General features: G+C 48.8%; 1 protein-coding gene across 4 annotated transcripts in view; it reads right to left on the bottom strand.

Annotated features, from left to right (window-relative positions):
• UGGT1 (UDP-glucose glycoprotein glucosyltransferase 1) overlaps positions 1 to 25,649 on the bottom strand; it is a 119,021-nt gene that overhangs the window by 70,388 nt on the left and 22,984 nt on the right. For all 4 annotated transcript variants that reach the window (XM_040427582.1, XM_040427585.1, XM_040427583.1 and 1 more), the window contains exons 9-17: positions 21,971 to 22,071; positions 21,742 to 21,841; positions 21,198 to 21,258; positions 7,331 to 7,422; positions 6,406 to 6,556; positions 4,743 to 4,862; positions 4,159 to 4,244; positions 1,552 to 1,687; positions 1,126 to 1,257 (exon numbers count right to left, since the gene is read on the bottom strand). In XM_040427582.1, coding sequence (XP_040283516.1) covers positions 1,126 to 1,257; positions 1,552 to 1,687; positions 4,159 to 4,244; positions 4,743 to 4,862; positions 6,406 to 6,556; positions 7,331 to 7,422; positions 21,198 to 21,258; positions 21,742 to 21,841; positions 21,971 to 22,071 — 979 coding nt within the window. The remainder of the gene's footprint in view (positions 1 to 1,125; positions 1,258 to 1,551; positions 1,688 to 4,158; positions 4,245 to 4,742; positions 4,863 to 6,405; positions 6,557 to 7,330; positions 7,423 to 21,197; positions 21,259 to 21,741; positions 21,842 to 21,970; positions 22,072 to 25,649) is intronic.

Raw genomic sequence — 25,649 nt, 5'->3', positions numbered from 1 at the left:
AATGAGTGTCATTACAATTGGCTTTATGTGTTCAATAAAGCGAATAAAAATAAAAAAAAAAGCCCGTAAGTGCTCATACTCCCACATCAAATGCCAGAAGTCCGCTCCAGGAGTATGACACCTATGACACCTACGGTGGGTTAGCCTGCCCAAGTCTAGTGGGAGACAGGTAGCTTCTGTGCAGTATGTACAGCTGAATCAGTCTATTATTGATAGAAGGGGAAACCCTAGTGGGGGTCAACAAAAGCTCCTCCCAATCCTCCGCAGATAGTGACGGTATGGAAACTTTCCATCTATCCTCCACCACAAGGGGCTGAAGCAAGTATACAGCACTGAAATGACTCCCCTAGGTCCCTGAGATCGTAGCACTCCGATCAAAGGGGATTTTGAGATGCCGCGCTCCCACCCCCACCAAACTGAACCCTAAGGGCATGACGCAGCTGAAGATAGCGGAATAATAGAGTGCGAGGCACCCCAAACCTCCCCCGAATCTGCTGGAAGGAGCGCAGGACACCCCCCTCATAAAGGTCCTCAAGGGTTAGTACCCCATGTTGTCTCCATAGAGCTGTACCCTCTAGGGCTGCTAAGTGTGTGAACATGGGATTATCCCTAAGTGGGACGATGTCAGGCACGTCCTTAAAGGCGTGTCATTTAGCAGCATTCCATACCTGATTAGCCAGTTTATGTATAGGTAGCAATCCCCTAGGCGCTGAACGCAGGTTTTCCAATACTGGCCATAGGGTGGACATGTGAAGATACTCCCGTACGTAGACAATACTCCGCACCAGGTAATTCTCACATTTTATACATTTCTGATTGGTGAGAAAAGTATAACCTCTGGGGGTCCTGCTGCTGGGACCCCCAACAATCACAAGAATGGGGGTTCCCAATTCGTCTGTGTGAATGGAGCAGCAGAGCACATGTAGGAGCAGCGCTCCATTCACTTCTATAGGACTGCCTTTAGTCTGACAGAATTGAATGGAGCTGTGGTCACACATTCACACGGAGTACTCTATGACCCGTTTTCTCACCAGTGGTCGGACCCCCAGTGATCATGTGGACAGGTGATAAATGCTGAAAATAGGAATACCCTTTTTACATGGAGAATACTGAGGATACTGTTACCTTCCTATTCTGGTCATACGCAGAGTCTCGCCCCAAAATACTGCTGAGCTCCACATATCGGTACTTCTGCTCCAGGACACTGGTGACATGTTTCACTGTCAGCTTCTCGCCAGTCGGCACCTTGTTGTAGATCTACAGAGGTAAGAAACAATGAAGACATTGCCTGATGAGTGAAGAGACATTCTGTGACTTTAAGGACTCGCTGGCTTGATGAATATACAGGAGCGGATCTCGAGTGTCAGTGGTGGTCCGTCCCTGAACGTCAGACACTAAACTCTCCATGTACACACCAAACAGCCATGGCGATCCAAGTTCAAGGCTAGGTTTTGGAGAACAATTCTGTAACATACTTTAATAAGAGCACAAATTTGAATAAATGGTAATGTGTCATGGGGTCGAGTGGTAACATGCTGAAACAACACCTACCGATACAATCATCTGAAACGCATCATTATTGTCCTCCTCGTCAGCCACGTAGTTGAAAGTCCTCAGAAGAGCAACACCCGCATCCTCGAAACCATCAACCTCTTCATCATCATTCACAACAAACACCAAACCAATCCTGCAAGAAAAAGCAAACATCGTAACTCCCATGTCCAATAAAGTGCCCCCTAGTGGTGGTAGTACAAATTACTGTTGTCGTATGGAGAGTCCCCTTGGACTTCTGCATTTATCTTCACTACTGTAACTTCAGCATAAAATGGATAAAGTGAATTACATGCAGCTTCCTAGACTATCGAAGGTGCAAGTGGGGCGTTGCTGCTGCACCTAGAGGCTCCGTCCTCTCACCGTTTGGCACGCCCTTGTAAAGGTGATTGACATCCTCGGTCTCCTCCGTGCCCCGCAAATCCCGCGCCGTCCATTTTAGTTTTAGGCGCAGGGGCAGTGAGTGAAGGACACTCGCCTGCTGCCATCCTTCACTCACTGCGCCTGTGCCTAATACTAAAATGGACGGCGCGGGATTTGCGCGGTACGGAGGAGACCGAGGATGTCAATCACCTTTACTAGGGCGTGCCAAACGGTGAGAGGACGGAGCCTCTAGGTGCAGCAGCAACGCCCCACTAGCACCTAGAGGCTCATTTGCATATTATAAAAGTCATTATTTAGCGCGAACGGTGGCAGGGAGATATAAGTCACACAGTTATGTTCTGCTGACATTAGCACATCGCTAAGGTCAGCCAGATACATAATGATTTTTCTGATGACAGAAACCCTTTAAATACTGTATTAGGGAGATATGAGTTAATAGAGGGAATGTCCAGTCCAAGACACTTATCCGTTAGGGTACTTTCACACTAGCAGTTTTCTTTTCCGGCATAGAGTTCCGTCACAGGGGCTCTATACCAGAAAAGAACTGATCAGGATTATCCCCATGCATTCTTAATGGAGAGAAATCCGTTCAGGATGCATCAGGATGTCTTCAGTTCAGTCATCTTGACTGATCAGACAAAAGATAAAACCGCAGCATGCTACAGTTTTATCTCCGGCGAAAAAAAACTGAAGACCTGCCTGAATGCCGGATCCAGCATTTTTCCCCATAAGAATGTATTAGTGCCGGATCCGGCATTCGAAATACCGGAATGCCGGTTCCGTCCTTCCGGCCTGCGCATGCGCAAACCGGTAAAAATGTGAAAAAAGATACAAGACTGATCCGTCTGTCTGCATGACAAGCGGAGAGACGGATCCGTTCTTGCAATGCATTTGTGAGACGGATCCGTCTCACAAATGCTTTCAGTCACATCCAGATCGGCGGATCCGGCAGGCAGTTCCGACGACGGAACTGCCAGCCGAATGACACTGCCGCAAGTGTGAAAATGGCCTTAGTCAAAGTGGAACCAGCAAAACCCTGTAATATTCAAAATGTGCCACAGACAGGTCCCATGGAAGTGTTAATCCTGGAAATCTAATGTATATGGGTATGTAGCAGACATTTCCATGAAAAAAAAAAAAGAGGATCAGACAGGCTGGGTTTCACCCATCCCCAAATCAAGAAGGGACATTAATGAAGGAACTGGATGAAAACCAGATGCCATCTAGTGACTCCCAGGCTCCTTTGACATAGGTGTATTGCAGCTTTACTTAATTTTGTGCTACCAGATACTTTCCTCTTAACAAGTTTCGCTACTTTCACATCTGCATTTTCCTTTCCGGTTTTGAGATCCGGCAGAATATCTCAAAACTGGAGGAAAAGAAAACGCTTCAGTTTTGTCAATGGGGACAAAACTGAACAAACCGTAACAGAGCGCACCAGAATGCATTCCGTTCCGGTTTGTTGCGTTTCCATGCCGGACAGAAAGACGCTGCAAGCAGTGTTTTTGTGTGCAGCATGGGAAACTGAAAAAGCCGGATCTGGCACCAAAAACCATTTAAGTAAATGGTGCTGGATTCGTTTTTTTTCAGACACGGCAAGTTCATTTTCGATATAATACAACCGGATCCGTATTATTCAAACTGATGAGTTCTGCTGTGGTTTGAGAACCCATGCCGGATCTCAAAACCGGACAGCAAAAACGCTGATGTGAAAGTAGCCCAAGATCCATTCACCAGTCCTTCCACCTAGCACTCACAGAGGGGACACCGCGCAGCAGACAGCCCTCACTGACCTCCACGTCATCTACTACGGCAGATGGGACCACCTCTGGGGTAGATTTTTTTTTTATGGTGTTTTGCAGTTTATGGTGGCTGGCATTTTTTGCAGCACTTTTTAGGCAAAAATAACACCAGCTACAGATATTGCATACAAGTTTACGGGAAATGGTAAACGCTAGACTAACGGACATCCAGCCCTATAATAGAACACTCCTATCCTTTTCCGTAATGTGGACAAGAATATGACATGTTCTATATTTTTGTGGGTGCCATGGAATGGTGAAACGGATGCGGATAGCACACAGAGTGCTGTCCGCATCTTTTGCAGCCCCTATGAAGTGAATGGGTCCGCATCCGACCCACAAAAAATACGTTTGTGTGCATGAGCCCTAAACGTCAGACAATAATCCTCGTTACTGCAAAAGAACTAGTGAAAGCAGTTACCTTAAGGGTATGTGATTGCTGAGGAACATCTCTGCCACATTTATCAGCTCAGAGGTAGACTCCTGCTCCGGGTCAATGAAAAGAACCTGGGGAGAAACACAAGATTAACGCAGGGACGACGGCAGTAAAAAACCAAGGCCGTGTACATAACCTCATCCTCTATAATGGACATCACTAATTCTCAGCTACAATGGCACAGGGGACGGGGCATTAGACATTTCCAGCATTCAGACCCCAGATCAGACATTTATAGTTAATCAATATGCCATATATATCTACATAGTGGGCTGGTCAATTCAGTACAGTAGGTGATGCCCAACTTAAAACACTGAAATCACAGCGGGCGCCATGAATAGGACTTAGTAAAAGGCAACAGGTGCGACAGTGCCTTTAATTCGAGGGAGCGGTGGAGGCCGCAGCTCGCACTGCCCCACAGATACAAAGTTCTACAAGTCTCCATGTGTTACAATTTGCTATAACCTGTCATTTTAAATTCTTTAAATCATTTTTTATACTACTCATTATTGTGCGTCATTATAATTTAGTTCCCACAGTCTGTCCAAAAAATGATTAAAGTCACTTACAAAGTTGTGGAAATTCTTGCGTATCTGTCGAATGACTCCGGGAAAGGTCGGCCGGAGCAGCTCTTGAACGTTGTATGGCCAGGAGTTGTACCTACCATCCAGTTCTAGGTTGTTCACCCACTACAAAGCAAGCAGAGAAGAAGAATGGGCGGCTGAATGGCTCCAGAAAAGGAGAAAAACCTGACAATCTTAAAGGGGTTGTCTCATCATGGACAATGGGGGCAAATCGCTAGGATATGCCCCCATTGTCTTATAGGGGCGGGTCCCGCCGCTGGGACACGCATCTGTATCGAGAACGAGGCCCCGCAAGTGAAGGAGGGCGCACTGCGCATGCGCAGCCGCCCTCCATTTATTTTCTATTGGGCCAGCTAAAATAGCCGAGCGCCGTCTCGGCTATTTCCGTCAGCCCCATAGAATTGAATGGGAGCGGGGGCCGCGCATGTGCAGTACGCTCCCATTCACTTCTATGGGGAGCAGGCTTGGTGGTGGCCGGACCGGAGTCCTCCAGCCCCCACCTTGCAGGGCTCCGTTATGGATATAGTCCTGGGACCACTATATCCTAGTGATATGCCCCCATTGTCCATGATGAGACAACCCCTTTAAGTGCTGCATCAGTGATTCCCAACCCTACTATAGCAGAGGAACTCCTGGAAATGGTTTCCATTACTGGGGAACCCCTAACTAGAAGCTTAGTCTCTGGGTATCTATCATTCTTGTCCAGTGCTATAATTGGGCTCAAAGCATCTCTGAAGTCAGCTTGCCTTACCTATTGAATAACTGACAAGTCTTGTTGCGGTGTTCTGAGGGACCCCTAATCCAGTGACCCCAGGACTGGCAAAATTAACATGTAGTAAACTATATAAATGACAACGTCTTGTATTTCTACATATTATCCACCTCACTATTTTAGGATGAACTTTCCTTTAAAGAGGACCTTTCACCAGGATACATGTATTAAAATAGTTATATTACCTTACAGTGCGGCCCCCAGTGATGTCTTTCCACTTTTTTTCTCTTCAAAGGCCCCCCCCCTTTCGTCCGCTGTGGTCCCCGTTTGTTTTGGCGCCTCATATGCTAATTAGGCGATTCGGTTCAACTAGTCGGGGACTTGAATTCGCGGTTATCTTCTCTCTGGCTGCGAGCGCATCCAATCAGAGCGCCCCGCTCTTAGCCGGGGAGAAGGAGCTCAAGTTCTCACGAGAACTTTAGCTTTTACACATCCCGAGCCGTGCGCCATCTTGGAGTCCCCGGCGGATGCTGCTGCTGCTGCCGCCTATGCCGCCGCGATGCTCTCCGCCGGGGACTCCAAGATGGCGCGTGGCTTGGGATGTGTAAAAGCTAAGGTTCTCGCGAGAACTTGAGCTCCTTCTCCCCGGCTAAGAGTGGGGCGCTCTGATTGGATGCGCTCGCAGCCAGAGAGAAGATAACCGCGCCCAGGACAAATTCAAGTCCCCGCCTAGTTGAACCAAATAGCCTCATTAGCATATGAAGCGCCAAAACAAACGGGGACTACAGCGGATGAAAGGGGGGGGGGGGGTCCTTTGAAAGAAAAAAAAAAAAAGGCGAAAAGAAATCACTGGGGGCCGCACTGTAAGGTAATATAACTATTTCAATACATGTATCCTGGAGAAAGGTCCTCTTTAAAGTATGAGGGGTCAGTTACCGAAATAGCAGGACTGCGGATATCCACAGCATAGTCCGAGGTAGATGGCTGGATGTTGAGCTTGAGAACATTATGGAGAGCTGAGCCTTCAATGCCCAAGCGGTGGAGACCTTCCATCACCCGAGCCTCGTTACGCAATACATCAAACAAGCTGCAATAAAGAAAATAAATCAGAAATCTTGAGGTGCCCGTAGCACTGATCAGCTCCAGTTATATAACATGGAGTAGTTCTGATGAGCCACCTCGGTGCTACTCATCTGCAGAGGTTGTGCCAAGTTTTAATGTTATCCCCTGTCCACAGGAAGGAGCATAACAAGATCCGTGTGTGAGCGGCATTACCCGGCCTGAACACTGCACCAGAGACGTGAACTCCCAACATTATAATGATTTATGATTTTGTGAATTCCAGTCTCAACACCGATCTACTGAACTGTAGTCATGGCATTATATGATAACAGTTTAGTAGATCAACGGTGAAACAGGAACTCACAACATCATAAATCAAGTTCACTCCACTGGAGCAGTGTTCAGGATGGAAAATGCTGCTCACCCACAGAGCTTGTTTCCGGGAATGAAACTGGCCTAACTGATCAGCAGGGGTCCCACAGCTAGGATCCCCACCAATCCTGAAACGGGGACAACGATGCATTCACACCACTGTATTTTCAGTTTGCGTCTGATCCACATTTGTTCTGCTGATCCACAGACAATGCGGAGAGTCCTCATCTATGCAGCCAAGCCGCAAATTATAGAACATGTAGCAGACAAGAATAGGCATTCTTTTAATGGTGCCCGCCAAAAAGGTGGGATGCACACGAACCGCAGCCATATTTGGAGGATCTGCAATCTGCGGACTGCAAAATGGATATGGCAGTGTGAATGCGCATACCCTGTCCTTGATACAGACGAGTGTTTCTCACATTACCTGAAGATATCCTGACTGTCTAGGTCAATGTGCAGTCCATTAATGAATAGACCGGAGTCTCCAGGCTGTAGCCCCAAGGTACCCTTAAAGTACTGCATAAAAGAAACAAAACAATGTCGAAAATAATAATCAGAAATGGTATAAAGAAGAAGAAGTTACAAAAAGCGTCCAGTACAAGCGTAGTAACTGTGTAACAATATTCCCTTCAGTGGACACTACTTCTCTGGGAATCATACACTCTCCAACTAGATTCATGTAGAAACCCAGAATAATGGAGCTGAACTGTATTTCTACTTCAGCATCACATCAGGTCCTACATCAATCAACCATAAACCAGACTCTGGCAAAATCCAAAGCAGTATTTTTGTGAAATGCATTTTGTTAGTGGGGTTTTCGGAAGTACAATATTAATGACCTATCCTCAGGATGACCTGTCAGTGGAGGTCCGATCCCCTGCACCAATGCCGATCATCTGTTTGTAGAGGCCACAGCACTCCGGTGAGCACTGTGGCCTCCTTGCAGCACACCAAGCACAGCGCCTTACACTGTATAGTGGCTTTGCTTGGTACTGCAGCCCAGCTCTATTTACTTATTATTGATTATAAACCCCTTCAAGCGACAGCCGGTTTGGACCAAATGCCGGAGCCACATTTTTCAAATCTGACATGTCAGTTTATCTGGTTGTAACTTTGGAACGCTTTTATTTGTCCAGCCATCCTGAGATTGATGTGTCACGAGAAAACATACTTCATGTTAGTGGCGAATTTGAGTTGATAAGTTTTACCTTTATGCATAAAAAAAATCCCAAATTTGCTGAAATTTTGGAAGAATTCGCTATTTTCTAAATTAAAATTTCTTTGCTTTTAAGACAGATAGCGATATTTCACAAAATAGTTATTAGTTTACATTCCCCATATGTCTACTTTATGTTTGCATCATTTTGCAAATGTCATTTTATTTTTTTAGGAAGTTAGAAGGCTTAGAAGCAATTTTTTTAAATTTTTTAATACACTGCATCTCTCTGAAGAGACCCAGGGTATTGAAGCTGCAATTGTTATTTTGGCAAACATAAGAAATGAGCAATTCTGTACCAATATGGATATATAATAAACATAATGGTACAGAATAAAAAATAAAAAAAACTGAGTTCTGTAGCCTCAAACACGACCTACAAAACCATAAAAAAAGTTTTAAAAAAAATTTAAATATAAAAAGAATTAAAAAATATAAGTTTAAATCACCCTTCTTTCCATAGAATAAAAAAAATACATAAATAACAAAAAATATAAACATCATAGGCATCACCGCGTCCAAAAACACAATATTTTTCAAATACGACGAATGGTGTAACGGAAAAAATGGGTCAAAATGGCCGATTCGCGTAATCAAATGTGATCAAAAAGTCACGCACACTCCAAAATGGTATAAAAAAAAACTACAGATCGTCCCGCAAAAAATGAGACCCCACACAGCTCAGTAGATATAACTATAAAAAAAATAGGGGTCAGAATATGTGTAAAAAATAATTTTTGTTCAAAGTTTTATTTTTACACTATTTAGACATAAAAAAAATATACACATGTGGAATTGTTGTCATCGTACTGACCCAGAGAATGAACGGCACAGGTCAAGTTTTGCCGCAAAAGGAACGCCATGGGAACAAAACCTGTAAAACTGTGGAGGAATTGCTTTTCTTTTCCCGCTTCCCACTAAATTGTATGCCATATTATATGGTGACAATAGAAAGTACAACTTGTCCTACAAAAAATAAGCCCTCATATGGATAACTAAACAGAAAAAAGGAGACTTTTGTATTACTTACCAGTAAAGTCTCTTTCTCGCTCTTCCTTGGGGGACACAGGAAACCATGGGTATAGCTCTGCTCCCTAGGAGGCGTGACACTAAGTGAAAGCTGTAAGCCCCTCCTCCATCAGCTATACCCTTCAGCCTGGAGAAGAGACTGCCAGTTGCGTGTCCAAGTAGTGAAAGATAACCACCAACCGGAAAAAGAACTGTCGAGCCCCAACGGGGGCAACCAAGCCGGAACCACAACTGTAACCCAAATGAAGGGCGGGTGCTGTGTCCCCCAAGGAAGAGCGAGAAAGAGACTTTACTGATAAGTAAGTAATACAAAAGTCTCCTTTTCTCGCCCATATTCCTTGGGGGACACAGGAAACCATGGGACGTTCCAGAGCAGTCCCAGAAGGGAGGGACCAGAACAAACTCAACCAACACCAGAGGCATCAATCAACTGCCGCCTGCAACACCAGACGGCCTAAAGCAGCGTCAGCCGACGCATGAGTATGCACCCTGTAGAACTTGGTGAAGGTGTGCAAGGAGGACCAAGTGGCCGCCTTGCAAATCTGCTCCGTAGAAGCCCGATTCCTCTGAGCCCAGGAAGCCCCGACCGCTCTAGTGGAGTGAGCGGTAACACCAAGGGGCGGAACCTTGCCCTTGGCGAGATAAGCCTCAGTAAAAGCCATCTTGACAAAACGGGCGAAAGTAACTTTGGATGCCGCCATCCCTCTGCGCGACCCCTCCGGGACCACAAAGAGCGAGTCAGTATGCCTGAAAGAGCTGGTTACTTCCAGGTAAATCTTGAGCGCCCTGACAACGTCCAGGCGATGAAGCTTCCTCTCCCGTGGGTGGGAAGGGGAAGGACACAAAGAGGGGAGAACGATGTCCTCGTTCAGATGAAAGGCGGAGACCACCTTAGGAAGGAAGGAAGGGACCGGACGAAGAACCACCTTGTCCTGGTGGAACACTAGGAAAGGTTCCAGACAGGAGAGTGCAGCCAATTCGGACACCCTCCGAAGAGAGGTGACGGCTACAAGGAAAATAACCTTGCAGGACAGAAGTCGCAAGGAAACCGTCCGCAGAGGCTCGAAAGGGGAAGCCTGGAGCGCTGAGAGAACCAGGTTCAGGTCCCAGGGCGGTACCGGAGGGCGGTACGGGGGAACCGCGTGAGCCACGCCCTGAAGGAAGGTCTTGACAGGACCAAGGGGGGCCAGTGGGCGCTGAAACAAAATGGACAGCGCAGACACCTGACCCTTCAAAGAACTAAGGCCCAGACCTTGGGCCAGTCCGCTCTGCAGGAAGGACAAAACGGTGGGGAGAGAAAAGCGGAGCGGAGGAATCCCCAGATCGGCACAGAACCCCAAAAAGGTCCTCCAGGTCCTATAATAGATCCTAGAAGAGGACGGCTTACGGGCGCGGATCATGGTGCGGACGACGTCCGCAGAAAAACCCCTACGTGTCAGGACGGTGGTCTCAACAACCACGCCGTCAAACGTAGGGACCCTAAACGCGGGTGGAAGATCGGTCCCTGAGAGAGAAGATCTTCCCTGGCGGGCAGCGGCCAGGGCGCGTCTGCCAGGAGCAGCATGAGGTCGGCATACCAAGACCGGCGGGGCCAGTCCGGAGCGACCAGAATCACCGAGACGCCTTCCGCCACGATCTTCCGAAGGACCTTGGGCAGGAGAGGGATGGGAGGGAATATGTATGGGCGCGCGAAGCCTCGCCAAGGAAGAACGAGGGCATCGGCTCCGCAAGCTCCCGGATCCCTGGCCCTGGACAGATAGGCGGGGACCTTGTGATTGAATTTTGAGGCCATGAGGTCCACGTCCGGTATGCCCCAACGAAGGCAAATGGCCTCGAATACCTCCGGGTGAAGAGACCACTCGCCGGGGTCGACGGTGGTGCGACTGAGGAAGTCCGCCGCCCAATTGTCCACCCCTGGAATAAAAATTGCAGATAGGGCTGGGACGTGGGCTTCCGCCCAGCGGAGAATGCTGGTGACCTCCCGCATTGCTGCAGCGCTGCGAGTGCCCCCCTGGTGGTTTATGTACGCCACAGCCGTGGCGTTGTCCGATTGTACACGAACTGGATGACCCTTCAGCAGATGAGTCCAGTGTCGTAGAGACAGAAGGGCCGCTCTCAGCTCCAGGACATTGATCGAGAGTTTGGACTCCGATGGAGACCAAATGGCCTGGACGGATCGGGGAGGAAACACGCCTCCCCAGCCCAAGAGACTGGCATCGGTTGTAACCACCAACCAGTTGAGTGGCAGAAAGGACCTGCCCAGAAGAGGGGACTGTAACCACCAGCGGAGAGATGACCGCACCGGAGGCGATAGATGGAAGGGATGATCCAGAGACTCCGGCGATTTGTCCCAGGAGGAGAGGATCGCCCGTTGGAGAGGGCGGGAGTGAAACTGCGCAAATGGGATCGCCTCGAAGCAGGCAACCATCTGCCCCAAGACCCGCATGCAGAAGCGGAAGGACGGTCGACGGTGGAGAAGGAGACCCCGAACCGCCCCACGGAGGACCAGACGTTTTTCCGAGGGAAGACGTACCTCCGCCGCTCCTGTGTCTAAAAGCATTCCCAGGAAGACTAGTTGTCTGGAGGGGGGAAGGGAGGACTTGGGGAAGTTGATGACCCAACCGAACCTCGCCAGAGTCTCTAGAGTGAGATCCACGCTGGCAACCGCTTGAGAAAGGGACGGAGCCTTGATGAGGATATCGTCCAAGTACGGTAGCAGAAAAACACCCCTGGAACGGAGTAAGGCCAAAACCGGGGCCAGGACCTTGGTGAACACCCGGGGGGCTGTTGCCAGCCCAAAGGGAAGGGCGACAAATTGGAAGTGGAGGTCCCCCACGGCGAATCGGAGGAAGCGATGGTGACACCGGGCTACCGGAACATGGAGGTAGGCATCCTGTATATCGATGGAAGACATGAAATCTCCCTGCTCCAGGGAAGCCACCGCGGAACGGAGGGACTCCATCCGAAACCGTCGAAGGAGGAGAAAACGGTTGAGCTTTTTGAGGTCCAAAATGGGCCGCACCGAACCTCCCTTCTTGGGAACTACAAAGAGGTTCGAGTAGAACCCTTGGAACCTTTCCTCTAGAGGAACGGGGGTAATCACCCCCCTGTCCAGTAAGGCTTGAACGGCCGCGGAGAACGCAGCCGCGCTTTTCGGGTCCCGCGGCGGGCGGGAGCGAAAGAACCGATCTGGAGGGAAGGATGCAAATTCGATTTTGTATCCGGAGGACACAATTTCGAGGGCCCAGGCGTCGGAGACGTGAGCCATCCAGACGTCCCTGAAAAGGAGGAGCCGGCCCCCCACCCGGGTGGGTGGGGGCGCGCCTTCAGGCAGAGGACTGCTTTGCTGCGGGTGTGCGGGCAGCCTGCGGCTTGCGCCAGGAGGGCTGCGCCCGAAAAAACGGCTTCCTACGCTTATCCTGGGGAGGAGCCGAAGCGGCAGCTGTGGTGGGAGCCCCAGAGGCCCTGCGGGAGGACCGAAAACGAGACGCACCAGGGCGTCCGCGGGGGGCGCCCCTGGCTTGGGGTTGAGGAAGATGGGTGCTTTTACCACCCGTGGCCTCCGAAATAAGTTCGTCTAGGCGGACCCCGAAAAGGCGGGAACCCGCAAACGGTAGCCCCGCCAAGGAACGTTTGGAGGCAGCGTCCGCTTTCCAAACCTTCAGCCAGAGCTCCCTCCTGACGGAAACTGCCAGGGCGGAGGAGCGTGCAATAAGGGCTCCCGCATCAAGGGAGGCCTCACAAACAAAATTCCCGGCCCGAATAATAAGCTGGGCCAAGGAACGTAGGTCCTGGATGGGGACGTCCGAGTCCAACTCCTGTTCCAGCTGCGCACCCCAAGCAGAGATTGCTTTCCCTGCCCAAGCAGAGGCAAAAACCGGTCTGAGAGCAGAACCGGAGGCAGCAAAAATGCCCTTGGAAAGGGTCTCCATGCGACGGTCCTCCGCTGACTGAAGAGAGGACCCGTCGGGAACAGGGATGGCCGTGTTCTTTGACAGCCGGGCCACAGGGGGGTCCACCTTGGGTGGGGAAGACCATGTGGCCACGACATCGGCTGGAAAAGGATAACAAATGTCTAGCTTCTTGGGGTTGACAAAACGGGCGTCCGGGCGAGCCCAAGCCTTAGACACCACAGAGGAGAAATCAGAGTGGATTGGAAAGACTTTTGAGGCCTGCCTGGGTCTGATAAAGGAGACGCTAGCTGCGTCAGAGCTAGGGGGGTCATCCTGCACCTTAAAGGTGTCACGAATATCAGAGATGAGTTGACCCATCGCTGAGGCTAGCTTGGACGGCAGGGCCGAGTCCATTTCCAAATCTGAAACCGCCAATTCACCTTCAGAGAGCGAATCCTTTGGAGAGGAGAGGCCTGTCTGGGTGCGCACGCGTGGCGGGGAGAGAGAGGCCTCAGAGGAGGAGGCTCGCTCTACTCTAATACGCTTCTGAGAGTGCCTAGCTCGGGAGGGGTCACTAAGAGAGAGTGAACCCGCTGCAGCGGCAGAAGCAGTGGACCCAGAGGGCGCGACAGTCAGAGAGGCGTCCTGCGGGGTAGGTGGCCTGTCTATTAGGCGGCCCACGACATGAGTGAGGCTTTCCACGGCCTGGGACAGGGATCTAGCCCAGTCAGGCGGGTCAGAGGAAGCAGGGAGCGACACAGCGGGCGACTGAGGCTGCGGTGGAGCTCGGCATGCAGTACAGTGCGGATCAGACTGCCCCCGGGGAAAGGGTTCCCTACAAGCAGTACAGGCATGGTACCAAGGCTTGGCGGCTGCAGAAGGGTCTGACATGGTGGAAAAGAGATGTTGCACTTAAAGTGGGAGACCCCAAAGAAAAGTGGTGGCACGGAGGGGGTTAACAGTCCTACCAGACCCGGATGATGCAAGCGGCAGCGGTAAGGGGAACAGACTGAGGAGGCTGTGGAGGAGAGGCAGCAGCACGGAGATGAATGGCTTCAGGATCGCACGGCAGAGAGGATTCCACGCAGCACTGAGAAGTGGAGCCCGATGAAACCGGAAGTAGCGGAGCGCATGTAGGAAGCTCCGCCCCCCCTCTGCCGCGCTGAAGAAGAAACAGAGCCGCGCGCGCGGCAAAATGATTTTAACCCCCAAGGTGATGAAGTGCCGGCCAAGATTAAATGGCGCCGTTCACGCCAAGTAAGCGGCCCCCTGCCGCGCCTGGATGTGGCAGACGGCTTGCTTGCCTGCAGCCGTCCCCTGAAGGCAGCGTCCCTGCCAAGGACTTGCCCAGATAAACTCCCCTGCCCGGTAACGTCCCGATATGCCCGGGGGGGGGGGGCAGGCGATGTAGCAGTGGCCATGTAGCAGTGGCCATGTAGCAGTGGCCATGGGGGATGTAGCAGTGGCCATGGGGGATGTAGCAGCGGTGGGAGGGAGGAAGGGGAGGCTGGAGCAGCCACTCTCACCATACGCTGTCTTCGCCCTCAGTCCATCCAGCTGGCGGGACGCAGGGGAGCGAGGCTGCCCTGGTCCACCTTGTCTTCTGTGGGGGAGGCGGCAGTGCGGAATTACCGGCACTGGCGCAACTCAACCCCGGGAGAAACAGAGGGGTCTAATGCGCCTCTGTTGTCCCTGTAGGTAGAAAAAAATCGAATTAAAAACAACAAATAACGCAAAAAATAAAAAATTATAGGAAAACAACCCTGCATAAGCAGGGGGTGTCTTGCCTCCTTGGACACTAAGCAAAAACTGGCAGTCTCTTCTCCAGGCTGAAGGGTATAGCTGATGGAGGAGGGGCTTACAGCTTTCACTTAGTGTCACGCCTCCTAGAGAGCAGAGCTATACCCATGGTTTCCTGTGTCCCCCAAGGAATATGGGCGAGAAATAAAAAAGTTATGGCTAAAGGAAGACGGGGAAGAAAAATGAAAACGCAAAAACAAAAAACCCTCAGATATCCTAAGGGTTAAACAAGTAGATAGGCAATGTGCATCGGTTAGAAACAAATGTTAGAAATGCAAAAATGTATAAAACAAATGATATTAGTTTGCATTAATTTTTTTTATCAATTACCAACGACACTAAAGGGGTTTTCTCAGTACAGACGTTGATGGCACAGTGGTAGGATATGCCATCAATATCTCATCTGTGTGACTTGCCACAGGGCTAGTGATGGCAGTGCTGCAAAAATAATAATGCCTCCAATCGGCCACAGAACAGAAGCCATCAATGTCAGGCAGGTGAGGCAGAGCTTGTAGTTATAGTCTAAAAAATAGGAACAGGGGGGCGGAGCCTAGCGGCGCATGGAGTAGGACGCACGCCGCACTAGCTCCGGCGATTATCCTGTCTTTAACACCGCAAACGGTGGCGAAATAATACTAAAACTTCTGAAGGAGCGGGGGACACAGTCAGGAAGCGGTCCGGTACAAGTGGCAGCAATATGCCTGCGAAAAGAGGCAAAACGCCGAGCCGGCAGGACAGGGAGGCAAGATCCCAAGATGGCGCTGAGGAGGAAGAGTGGCCTGACCTGAGAGCGGCGGTGAGTCAGGGAGCGGCAGCGCGGCTAGAGCGCTTCGCTCATAAATCACACCAGTCCCCCAGCCATGTATGGGGAGAGGAAGAGGGCACCCTGGCACAAGTGGAGGAAGAAGTAAGGGAGCAAGACGGCCCCTGTAATGATGACCAGCATTCTCCAGTCCAGTATGAGGGGGGGGCGAGTTCTAGCCTGCAAGTGATTAATGCCCCTGAGCCCACCTTGAAAGATGTGATGGCAGCTATTGCCAGCTGTAACGTCACTCTCCAGAATATGAACATTAACATTGGAAGCCTAAAAGCGGACATATCTATTATCCGGCATGACCTGCATAAGGTGGCTGAGCGCACCTCAGAGGTGGAGAGGAGGGTCTCAGATCTGGAAGATGGGGCCATTACCCTACAGAGAGAGAGCAGGGCTGCGTCAAAGGATATAGCGGCGCTCTATGCGAAAACTGACGACCTTGAAAACCGCTCTCGCCGCAATAATGTTAGGCTGGTGGGCATTCCTGAGAAGTCTGAGGGCCCAGAGGCCACTGATTTTATTGAGAAATGGCTTGCAGAAAAATTCCGTGATAAAGGACTCTCTGCACTGTATGCTGTTGAACGAGCGCATAGGGTCCCCACCAGGCCTTTGCCGCCAGGACGTCCGCCACGTCCAATACTGGCTAAAATCCTGCATTATCGAGACAGAGACACTATACTGAGGGCCGCAAGGTCGCATCCTGATTTAAAAATCAATGGGGTTCAGGTGTCCCTGTTCCCTGACTATTCGTCAGATGTACAAAAAAAGAGGGCTCGCTTTGTGGAGATTAAACGGAGGCTGAGAGATTTGCAAGTACAGTACTCCATGATGTTCCCGGCCAGGCTCAGGGTGGTGGCGTTTGGATCCGCTGTATTCTTTGAAGACTCGGACTCTGCGGTCAAGTGGCTGGATCAAAATGAGCGTCGCCTTAGGATTCCATCAACAGACACCTGAGACTGATGGACATTCCTGCTCCTGAGTGAAGCTTTGATGTCCCCTGGACTGTCCACCCACCGTTGTGGACATTTTCTTTTGTCTTTAGCCGGTTGCTGGAGACATTTTGTGGGTAGAGCATACGCCCGAGGTTGCTCCCCACATTCTTAATGTGCCTGCGTACGGTATCGTGCTGGATGCTGTGCTGCTTCAGGCGCTGTTGGGCCAGGTTCATAATGTTGGCCCCGAGTTCATTACTGAATCTATTTATACTACATATGTTTATTGCCTGGGGGGGGATGGTTGGGTGGGGGGAGGGAGGGGGGAAGGGTTTAGCGGGGGTTAATACTGTCAAAGGTGCTATTGATGGCAATTCTAAAATGCTAAGACGTACAGTCCTTGTATATTTTGTCGTGGGCAATAGAGAAGAGATGGGAGTCTACAGTCTGGTGACTAACATTATTTTTCCTCGCAGCTGTTGGGAGGTGGAGAGGTGTAAATATCAAATGTACTTTTATATATGTATTCATTCTTATGGGACCTGTCACGAGAATACTTAGCTGGAATGTGAGGGGAATGGCGGATGCTACGAAGAGACATGGTCTGTTCCGTTACTTATCTAGATATCAGCCGGCAATAATATGCTTGCAAGAGACGCATATGACCAAACAATCTATACATGTCATGCAAAAGCCGTGGCTGGGGTATTCGGTGCATTCCGTCTTCTCCTCGCATTCCAGGGGGGTTAGTATCCTAGTTCATAAGAATATCATATTTGAATGTCTCAGGGAATGTGTGGATGAAGAGGGAAGGTTTATAGGAATGCATTGTGTGGTCCAAGGGATGAGAATGGTGTTGGCGACAATCTATATACCCCCACCATTTTCCTCGGTGCCTTTAAGGAGGCTCATAGAGTTTATGGCAGAATTTTCTGAACTTCCAATGTTGATAGTGGGAGATTTCAATAATGTACTTGACAGTTCGCTTGATAGATGCCAGATCACACCTAGCGGTAGTAATACGGGTGAAACCTCGTTTGCAAGAATACTGAGGGAAGTAGGTCTGATGGATGTATGGAGAGAGACCCACCCCCTGGACAGGAAATACTCGTGTTGCTCCTCGACATGTGGCTCCCTGTCGCGTATAGATCTGGGTCTGGTAAATGCTCATATGTTCCCGTTTGTACAGAACTCAGAATATCTTTCTAGGACCCTATCTGACCACTCCTTATTTAGCATCGCCCTTGATATCTCTGTGACAGCCAGGCCGGGGGTTAGATATTGGCGACTTAATGCCTTTTGGTTAAAACTGATGGGTGACCCGTCCGATATGCTTCAATCCCTTAGGGAATATTTTTGTATAAACGAAGGGACTGCGTCGCCGTTAGTCGTCTGGGAAGCGATGAAGGCCTTCCTTAGAGGATCCTTTATTAAAACAGTCAGTCGGATTAAATCTAAATCTAGAGAGCTTGATCGGCAGAAACATGATAATATGAAGCTAGCGGAGGAAGCTTTTGTGTTAAATCCTTCTAGCATAACAAGTAATACCTTGAAGACTAGGCAGGAGGAGTTGAGGTGTCACCTCTTGGAGGTAGCAGGGAGGAAACGACTGTTTTATAAGCAGCAATTTTTTACTGAAGGTGAGAGTGTAGGCCATATGCTCTCTGTTATCGCAAAAGCGCAGCAAGGATCACAATGTATATCTGGCCTGTTAGATGCTGGCGGCGTCCTCAGGCGCGATACTGATAGCATTTTGAATATACTGAATAATTTTTATTCCTCTCTGTATGCTTCCAAGGTGACATGCTCGGATGAAGAGATTGACGCCTTTTTGGCCACATTAGATCTTCCTAAGCTCTCCAGGGAAGACAGTGTGCGGTTAGAGGAGCCGATTGAGCTAGAAGAATTGAGGGCGGCATTGGCTGCTATGGCTAATGACAAGGCTCCAGGTTTGGATGGGCTTCCGGCGGAAGTATATAAGTCCTTCGCGGAAGTGTTGCTCCCGGAACTTCTGAAGGTATTCAATTATTCCAGGGAAAGGGGGGAGCTTCCTCCGTCTATGCAGGAGGCGGTAATAGTAGTCATTCCTAAGCCGGACAAGGATCACTCTCTCCCTGACTCATATAGACCGATATCGTTACTCTCCACTGATGTTAAGTTGCTTGCAAAGGTCTTGGCCATGCGTCTGTCTAAAGTGATTCTGTCTGTCATACACTCTGACCAGACTGGCTTCATGCCTCAGAAATCAACGTCAATTAATATCAGAAGAGTGTTTGCCAGTATTCAACTTCCAGCTGACAATGTTGGAGATAGAGCTATCCTTTCTTTGGACGCGGCCAGGGCCTTTGATAGCATTGAGTGGCGATTCCTATGGAGAGTTATGAAGTATATGGGATTTGGAGATGAATATATATCCTGGGTTCGGGTGTTATACTCTAAACCCAAAGCATGTGTCAGGGCGAATGGAGGGGTGTCCCCCAAGTTCAGTCTGGACCGGGGTACTAGACAGGGGTGCCCGTTGTCGCCTCTGCTATTTGCAGTTGCGATTGAGCCATTAGCTGCAGCGATTCGTAAGTCAACGGACATTAAGGGGTTTCAATACGGGACAGTTAATAATAAAGTGGCGATGTATGCAGATGACACTTTGCTTTTTCTGGGGGATACTGGTCCATCCTTGGAAGCGGCTATGAAAATCATTGATTGCTTCAGGGACCTGTCGGGTCTGACTATTAACTGGAGTAAGTCGGCGATTATGCTGCTCGACGGGCAAGTGCAATCACAGACAGTGCGAGACAGAAGTATTCCATGTGTAGCGACCTTTAAGTATTTGGGTATCCATATATCCCCGAGAATCCGAGACTTTGGGCGCCTTAACTTTGACCCGCTGGTTATTAAATTTCGTAATAAAACTAAGGCATGGTGTAAACTATACCTGTCAGTGGCGGGAAGAGCTAACCTCATTAAAATGGTGTTGATGCCCCAGCTACTTTATGTTCTACATAACTCCCCGGTCTGGCTGTCAAAGTCCAAATTTGTTCCAATTAATGCTATCTTCAGGGAGCTCATATGGCGTAAGGGGCAACCGAGAATTAAGCTTGAAACGTTACAATATCCTAAAACAGAAGGGGGTCTTGCAGTGCCAAACCCCTGGGTGTACTTCCTGGCTGCGCAATGCCAACATTTCAAGGGGTGGATGGAACTGGAGTCGAGTGAGATGTCGTGTCAGTTGCTTAAACATTGTTTGACCTCTAATGACCTAATGCTGATCCTTGAGACTAGGGGGACTGGAAAGAGTGGTCCGATGGGCGATTTGGGACACTTGATGCAGTCTGTATGGAATAAGGTCAAGCTCCTGAGGGGGGTTCTCGGCAATACTGAATACACTCCACTGTGGGATAACCCCGTGCTGCCAGAATTCCTCTCCTTGTCTGAGTTTGGGGCATGGAAAAGAAAGGGTATTCTGAGGGTGAGTCACCTTTTGGAGGAAAGGAAGTTCATGTCATTTACCAGATTTCAGGAGAAGTATGAACTGCCTAGAACTCACTTTTATAAGTACCTTCAGGTGAGACATGCATACAACGCCACATTTAAAGGTACGACTGAGGTGGCAGGGAGAGATGCTGCATTGCACCAGATTTTGTCTAGAGGGGCGAGGAGAGGTATGATATCCTGTATATATAAGCTATTGCTTGATAAGTTTCTAATGTCCCATCCACTGGTGGCTAAAAGTAAATGGGAAAAAGATGTTGGCAAATTAACTGATGACCAATGGTCTGACATACTGGAGGCGATACCTCTCTCTTCCCTGAGTGAAGGACGTAAACTCTCGCAGCTGTTTATTGTCCATAGAGTCTACAAAACTCCGGTTTTTTTGTTCCGTATAGGGTTCAGACCCACGGATGAATGTCCAAGATGCTCTGTGGTTTCTGCAGATTTGTTGCATATGATGTGGACGTGCGAGAGGTTAGGGAGATACTGGGAGTTGGTACGTCAGACAATACAGGACGTTTACAAGGTACGAGTACCCTCTGATCCTAAAGTGTGTGTGTTGGGCTATGTCTCTGAACTGGCCACAGGTCAGGTACATAAATTAGCTATAGGTAGAATGTTATATGTTGCTAGAAAGTTAATCGCTCTGCATTGGATACAGACAGCGCCGCCAATCCTAGGCGAATTCCTAAACGCGGTTGACACGATGCTGAGTTATGAACGGATGGTATATCAGAAGCGTGGATGCCCAGCGAAATTTGGAAAACTATGGGATTTATGGCTGTCGTTTCGACGTCTGAATGGAAATGTTTAAAATGTGCCTTTGTACTTTGCAGGTTAGGGAGGGAGGGAGGGGGGGGTCGGTTGGGTTCTTAATTAATACACATTGGCTGATACCCTTTATGTTTTTAGCCTTATGGACAGTATATCTCTATGTCATCCTTGTTTACAATGTGTTCAAATGTGTATTTACACTGTAAAATGTTTAATAAAAAAGATCTGATTCAAAAAAAAAAAAATAGGAACAGGCTAAATAAGAGCTTAGAAAGAGAATTCATACTAATACTGTACCCGTATGCTGAACCTAAATGTACAGCCACAGATAAGCAGAAACTGACCTTTTGGTTCTCCTCTACTTCCATACGAGTTGCTGCGTCCACTACAGTCCTGGTTAAAGTCCTATTTACGATACACAGAAATAAGGAAATCTTTCTTGTAGACATTAAAGGGGTTGGCCTCTATATATTACTAGTTGCACATATACAGGTCCGCTCACCTGCCTGCCGGAGCTGCGCTCTGAAAACTGCCAGTGATGAAGCATTCTGTCCATCAGCCGCCTCCGTTCATTTACACAGGGGATGGGCTGCACATGTGCTAGTCTCCATGCCAGTCCCCAGTGTAAGCGAATGGTGCCACTGATGAAAAGAACCCTTTCTGAGCACAGCGCAGGCGAGCGCATGTAAACTCGAATGAGTCAAATTAAACCATCGGACATTGGCACCAATGGTCTAATAATGCACATAACTAGCTGCAGGCATGTGATGTTCCCAGGACATGTGCTGCTAGTATCAGATACTGGCCAACCACATTAACCTCAGGGTCCCAAATTTTGGGGGAAAGATATTTATCATTACACGTGAATGTCGTCTTACGATACATTACCTGGCTTTAGTAGGGAAGTTCTGGCTCAGATCTTTCAAAACCAGGAGAGCTTCAGAAGAAGGGGCCGCTAGGATCCGAGCAGCGGTCTGGAAACTGAGATCTTAAAAGCATTAAAAAAGAATTATTAGGAAAGAAGTGTTCGCTGGAATCAAGGTATTAGGTGTAACAAACAAAAAAAAAAATAGATGACCGGTCTTCTAATACCGTAACAGGATTTAGTTTCATGTACCTTGCAGTTCCCAGACTTTCAGTGGTGCCATCTCATTGGTGCTTTCCACCAAATGTTTCCTCAGCTCCTTCAGCTGCTCTTGTAGCTCTGGATACAGCTGCCTGCGAGGCAAAGAATAGTTAATAGCTTTATATTTCCACATTTAAAAGCTATGTACACCTTCGGAGACAATTTTTTTTTTTTTATGATTGCATGTTAGTCATTTTTGGCTAAAATTTTCTTTTTCAATTCAGCTGTTCTGTCAAAGGGTTAACTGTTTTTGTAGCTGTGTGATTGGTACTTTCAATTTCAGCCAGTCATCGAATAAACCTGATAAACTACTGAGAGGTCATAAACACTTAAGCCACACTCTTATCAGTAAGATAAGAACTGAGCTATAATGAGTGTTTATAAGGTCAGAGAGCAGAGATAAGGAGCCCGTCAGCTCCTGGTCTGATGGAAAAGACAGAAAATAGGATTTTTTTTGTGCTTACCTGTAAAATCCTTTTCTCGCGGAGTTCATTGGGGGACACAGAAGACCACAGGTATATCTGCTGCTGCCACTAGGAGGCGACACTAAGCAAAAAAGTGTTAGCTCCTCCTCTCAGCTATATTCCTCCCGCATACACTGAGCTAATCAGTTTGTACGAAAGCAGTAGGAGCAGCCAGGAGAAGCCAACAGAACACAATAAAAAGGAAGAAAGACGGAGATGGGTCAGAACCAAGAAACGGAGGTACCCATCAAGGAGAGCCAGCAATGTACTTACGGGGTGGGTGCTGTGTCCGCCAATGAACTCGGCAAGAAAAGGATTTTACAGGTAAGCACAAAAAAATCCTATTTTCTCGCTCGTATCATTGGGGGACATAGAAGACCATGGGACGTTAAAGAGCAGTACCATGGGGAGGGAACAAAACCAGAACGAATCCAAAACCTTTCATTAGGCCCCGCACAGAATTGCAGGGGGAAGGACACACCAAAAAACCCTGAAATAATGGTCAGGAAGAGCCATTCCCAGGAAGGCCAGCCAGAGAGCGGCTGAATACACAGAGGCCCCGGCTGGGCAGAAGAAGAACAGAACAGGGGACATAAGCCACGGCTTCGGAAGAAGTGGAGAGCATACAGAATATCTACAGATGGACCAGAAAGAAAACAAGTCAGTCACCAGAACAAACGGAGCGACTGCTGGAATACCGGAGAGAGAAAACAAAACCTGGGCCCAGAAACTTCTAAAGAAATTATACCCAAGGATCAGTACCCCAGGGAAAAAAACACACTAGAGTGATCAACAGACACAACATGGCATGAGAAAAAAAAAAACGAACTTTGTCTGAAACCGAGGGACAAAGAACTGCAGATGTGAAGAATCTTGCCCCCCATGGGGGAAGAAGTAGGGGTGCCAGAAGGCAACAACCCCAACTGTAACTGCATAGCGGGCTGCCAGAGGAGAAGAACACTTCAGAGCAAGACCATGAACAAGTCAGGGCTAGAGAACCTGGATGTCTGACAATACCATGGCCCACAAGAAAAAGATCTCGTGGGAGAGAAGAGACACAATGGAACAAGGCAGTGGAACTGACCCCCAAAAAAAATTAAAAATAACAAAAAATGAGGGATTAACCTGGTAGGAAAAGAGTGTCCTCCAAGATCAAAAAAGGTATGTAGAGGAGGACCTTAAGCTCTGTAACAAGAGAGAAGAGAAGCCGTCTGATACGTATGGAAGGCTGCCTGGACTGGAAGACCTAACCGGAAACTAAAGAAAAAAATTACCTAGTCCAAGGGAACAGGTAGAAGCAACGTTGATGTCTAAAAACATGAAGGTTGTGTACACCCATCAGACACTAACGACCGCCACCGCGGAACCTCTCCACCAAAAGAAGAAGAGAATGTGGCTATCAGAGGATTGTACAAAACGGCCAGACAGGAACCAGAGATGGTAGAAATATTGTGCCAGGAAGGGAGTGTGGACATCGAACGCCACAAAATCCCAGAAAAAACTGGGAAAGGAACCAATACTACCAGCGCAGGCACTCATCAGCAGAAAAGGGGGCATACGATAACCCAATGGCTATGGAAACTGGCCAAGCAGGCAGAAACAGCATCTGGGGGAAGTGCAACTACTCGCCCTGCGGAAGGGGAGAAGTAGAAGAGGCTGATGCAGCTCAGTAGAGAACCAGTATTAGTGGTGACAATAAGGACAGTACGACCGCTCTACCCGGCGAGGGAAGAAATGCAGACAACTGACATATGCCACCGGATAAGTGCATACCCAAACTCCACCAGGAGGTAACGCTGGTGCCGTCACTGTAGCAGATGGTAGAGGCGATGCACTACATGTGAAGAGAACAAGGTGCTAAGCCAGTGCCATAGAAAATCGGTAGGTTATACCAGGTACATAAAACTGTACTAATGCCCACCAGGAGTGAACAAACCCATCACCTGCAGCATGGCTTGGTACTGTATGGGCATTTGACCAGCGCCATAAGGAAGAAGTGTACCTCTCAGCCCCCGTCTCAGGAACATTATACATACCATGCTTGGTGGAGCTACCGCACCCAGTGATGGCAGACAGGAGCACAGTGCCAACTGTGGGAGAAGGAAAAGTAGACACAAGCACAGCTACAATGAGCGAAAAAATTCCACCTTCAAAAGGAACTACACGAAAAGCTAGGGCCGATATTCCATATGGAGGAAGGGGGTGGGAAGAACCCCCGGTGCCGCGCCCACTGACAATGAGTCCTCTAGCCAGAACACAGTAACTGCCGCCATTTGAAGAAGGAACGCAAACACTCTCCCCGGGAAGGGGTCACACAGTAGCCCAAAAATCTACGGCCAGCCCAAGACTGCCTCATAGGGGAAGCCATACCAGCACCTGTGGCCTCACCAGAGGAGGGACTCCACTTGAAAATGAGGTCAAACAGCAGTAGCCACCATGAATTGGTGCTAGCGTATACTCCACCTAAGAAGGAATAAAACTGGAACCCAGTGCAGACATTTCACCTACTGCAGGAGTGTGGAGGCCGAGCGTGCCAAGAAACAGCAACAAAACTAGAATGCTCCCCATAGGGACTCATGGCACGAGGAAAGGTATGTCATGGGTCAACACCCTGGGAAGACAGAGGCTGCCACGCAGACGCCCGACACCAATCCGTACAATGACTACCTGAGGAAGGGAATAGTGTGAAAGTATTCACAGTATCCAGTGGTAGTGCCAAAATACCTCGTAAGACGAGGGATAAGGCAATTGTAGGAACTGTGTCCAGCAAATAGACCACCCCTGGAACAGGATGCAATGCGACCAGAGAAAAGTGAGAGTAGTTGCGGTAGTCAATGTGCAAGCAATCACTCCACCTAAGAAAGACGGATAATGCGATAGAGCGGAAGTTTCCAGAGGTAGGAGAATTACCCCACCTATGGAAAGAGGGGGACCCCGACATGATGTACAGTATTCATTGGTAGTGCAAGTACTACTGGTTGTGCAACTACTCTGCCGACGGAAGGAGAGTAATGCTACAGGAACTACAGTAAGCAGTTGTAGTGCTCTGCTCCACCTATAGAAGGGGGAAAACCAACAAGACAGATGATATCCAGTATTAGTGCAATTACTCCGCCTGCGACAAAACATATGGTATCATGTGGAAGGAAGGAGGGTAATTTCAACAGTCTGAAAACGATCCAGTGGTAGTACAAATACTTCCATGG

The sequence above is a fragment of the Bufo bufo genome, chromosome 4, assembly GCF_905171765.1.
Source record: "Bufo bufo chromosome 4, aBufBuf1.1, whole genome shotgun sequence".
Taxonomy (NCBI): domain Eukaryota; kingdom Metazoa; phylum Chordata; class Amphibia; order Anura; family Bufonidae; genus Bufo; species Bufo bufo.
This window is presented reverse-complemented; position numbering and strand designations above follow the sequence as displayed.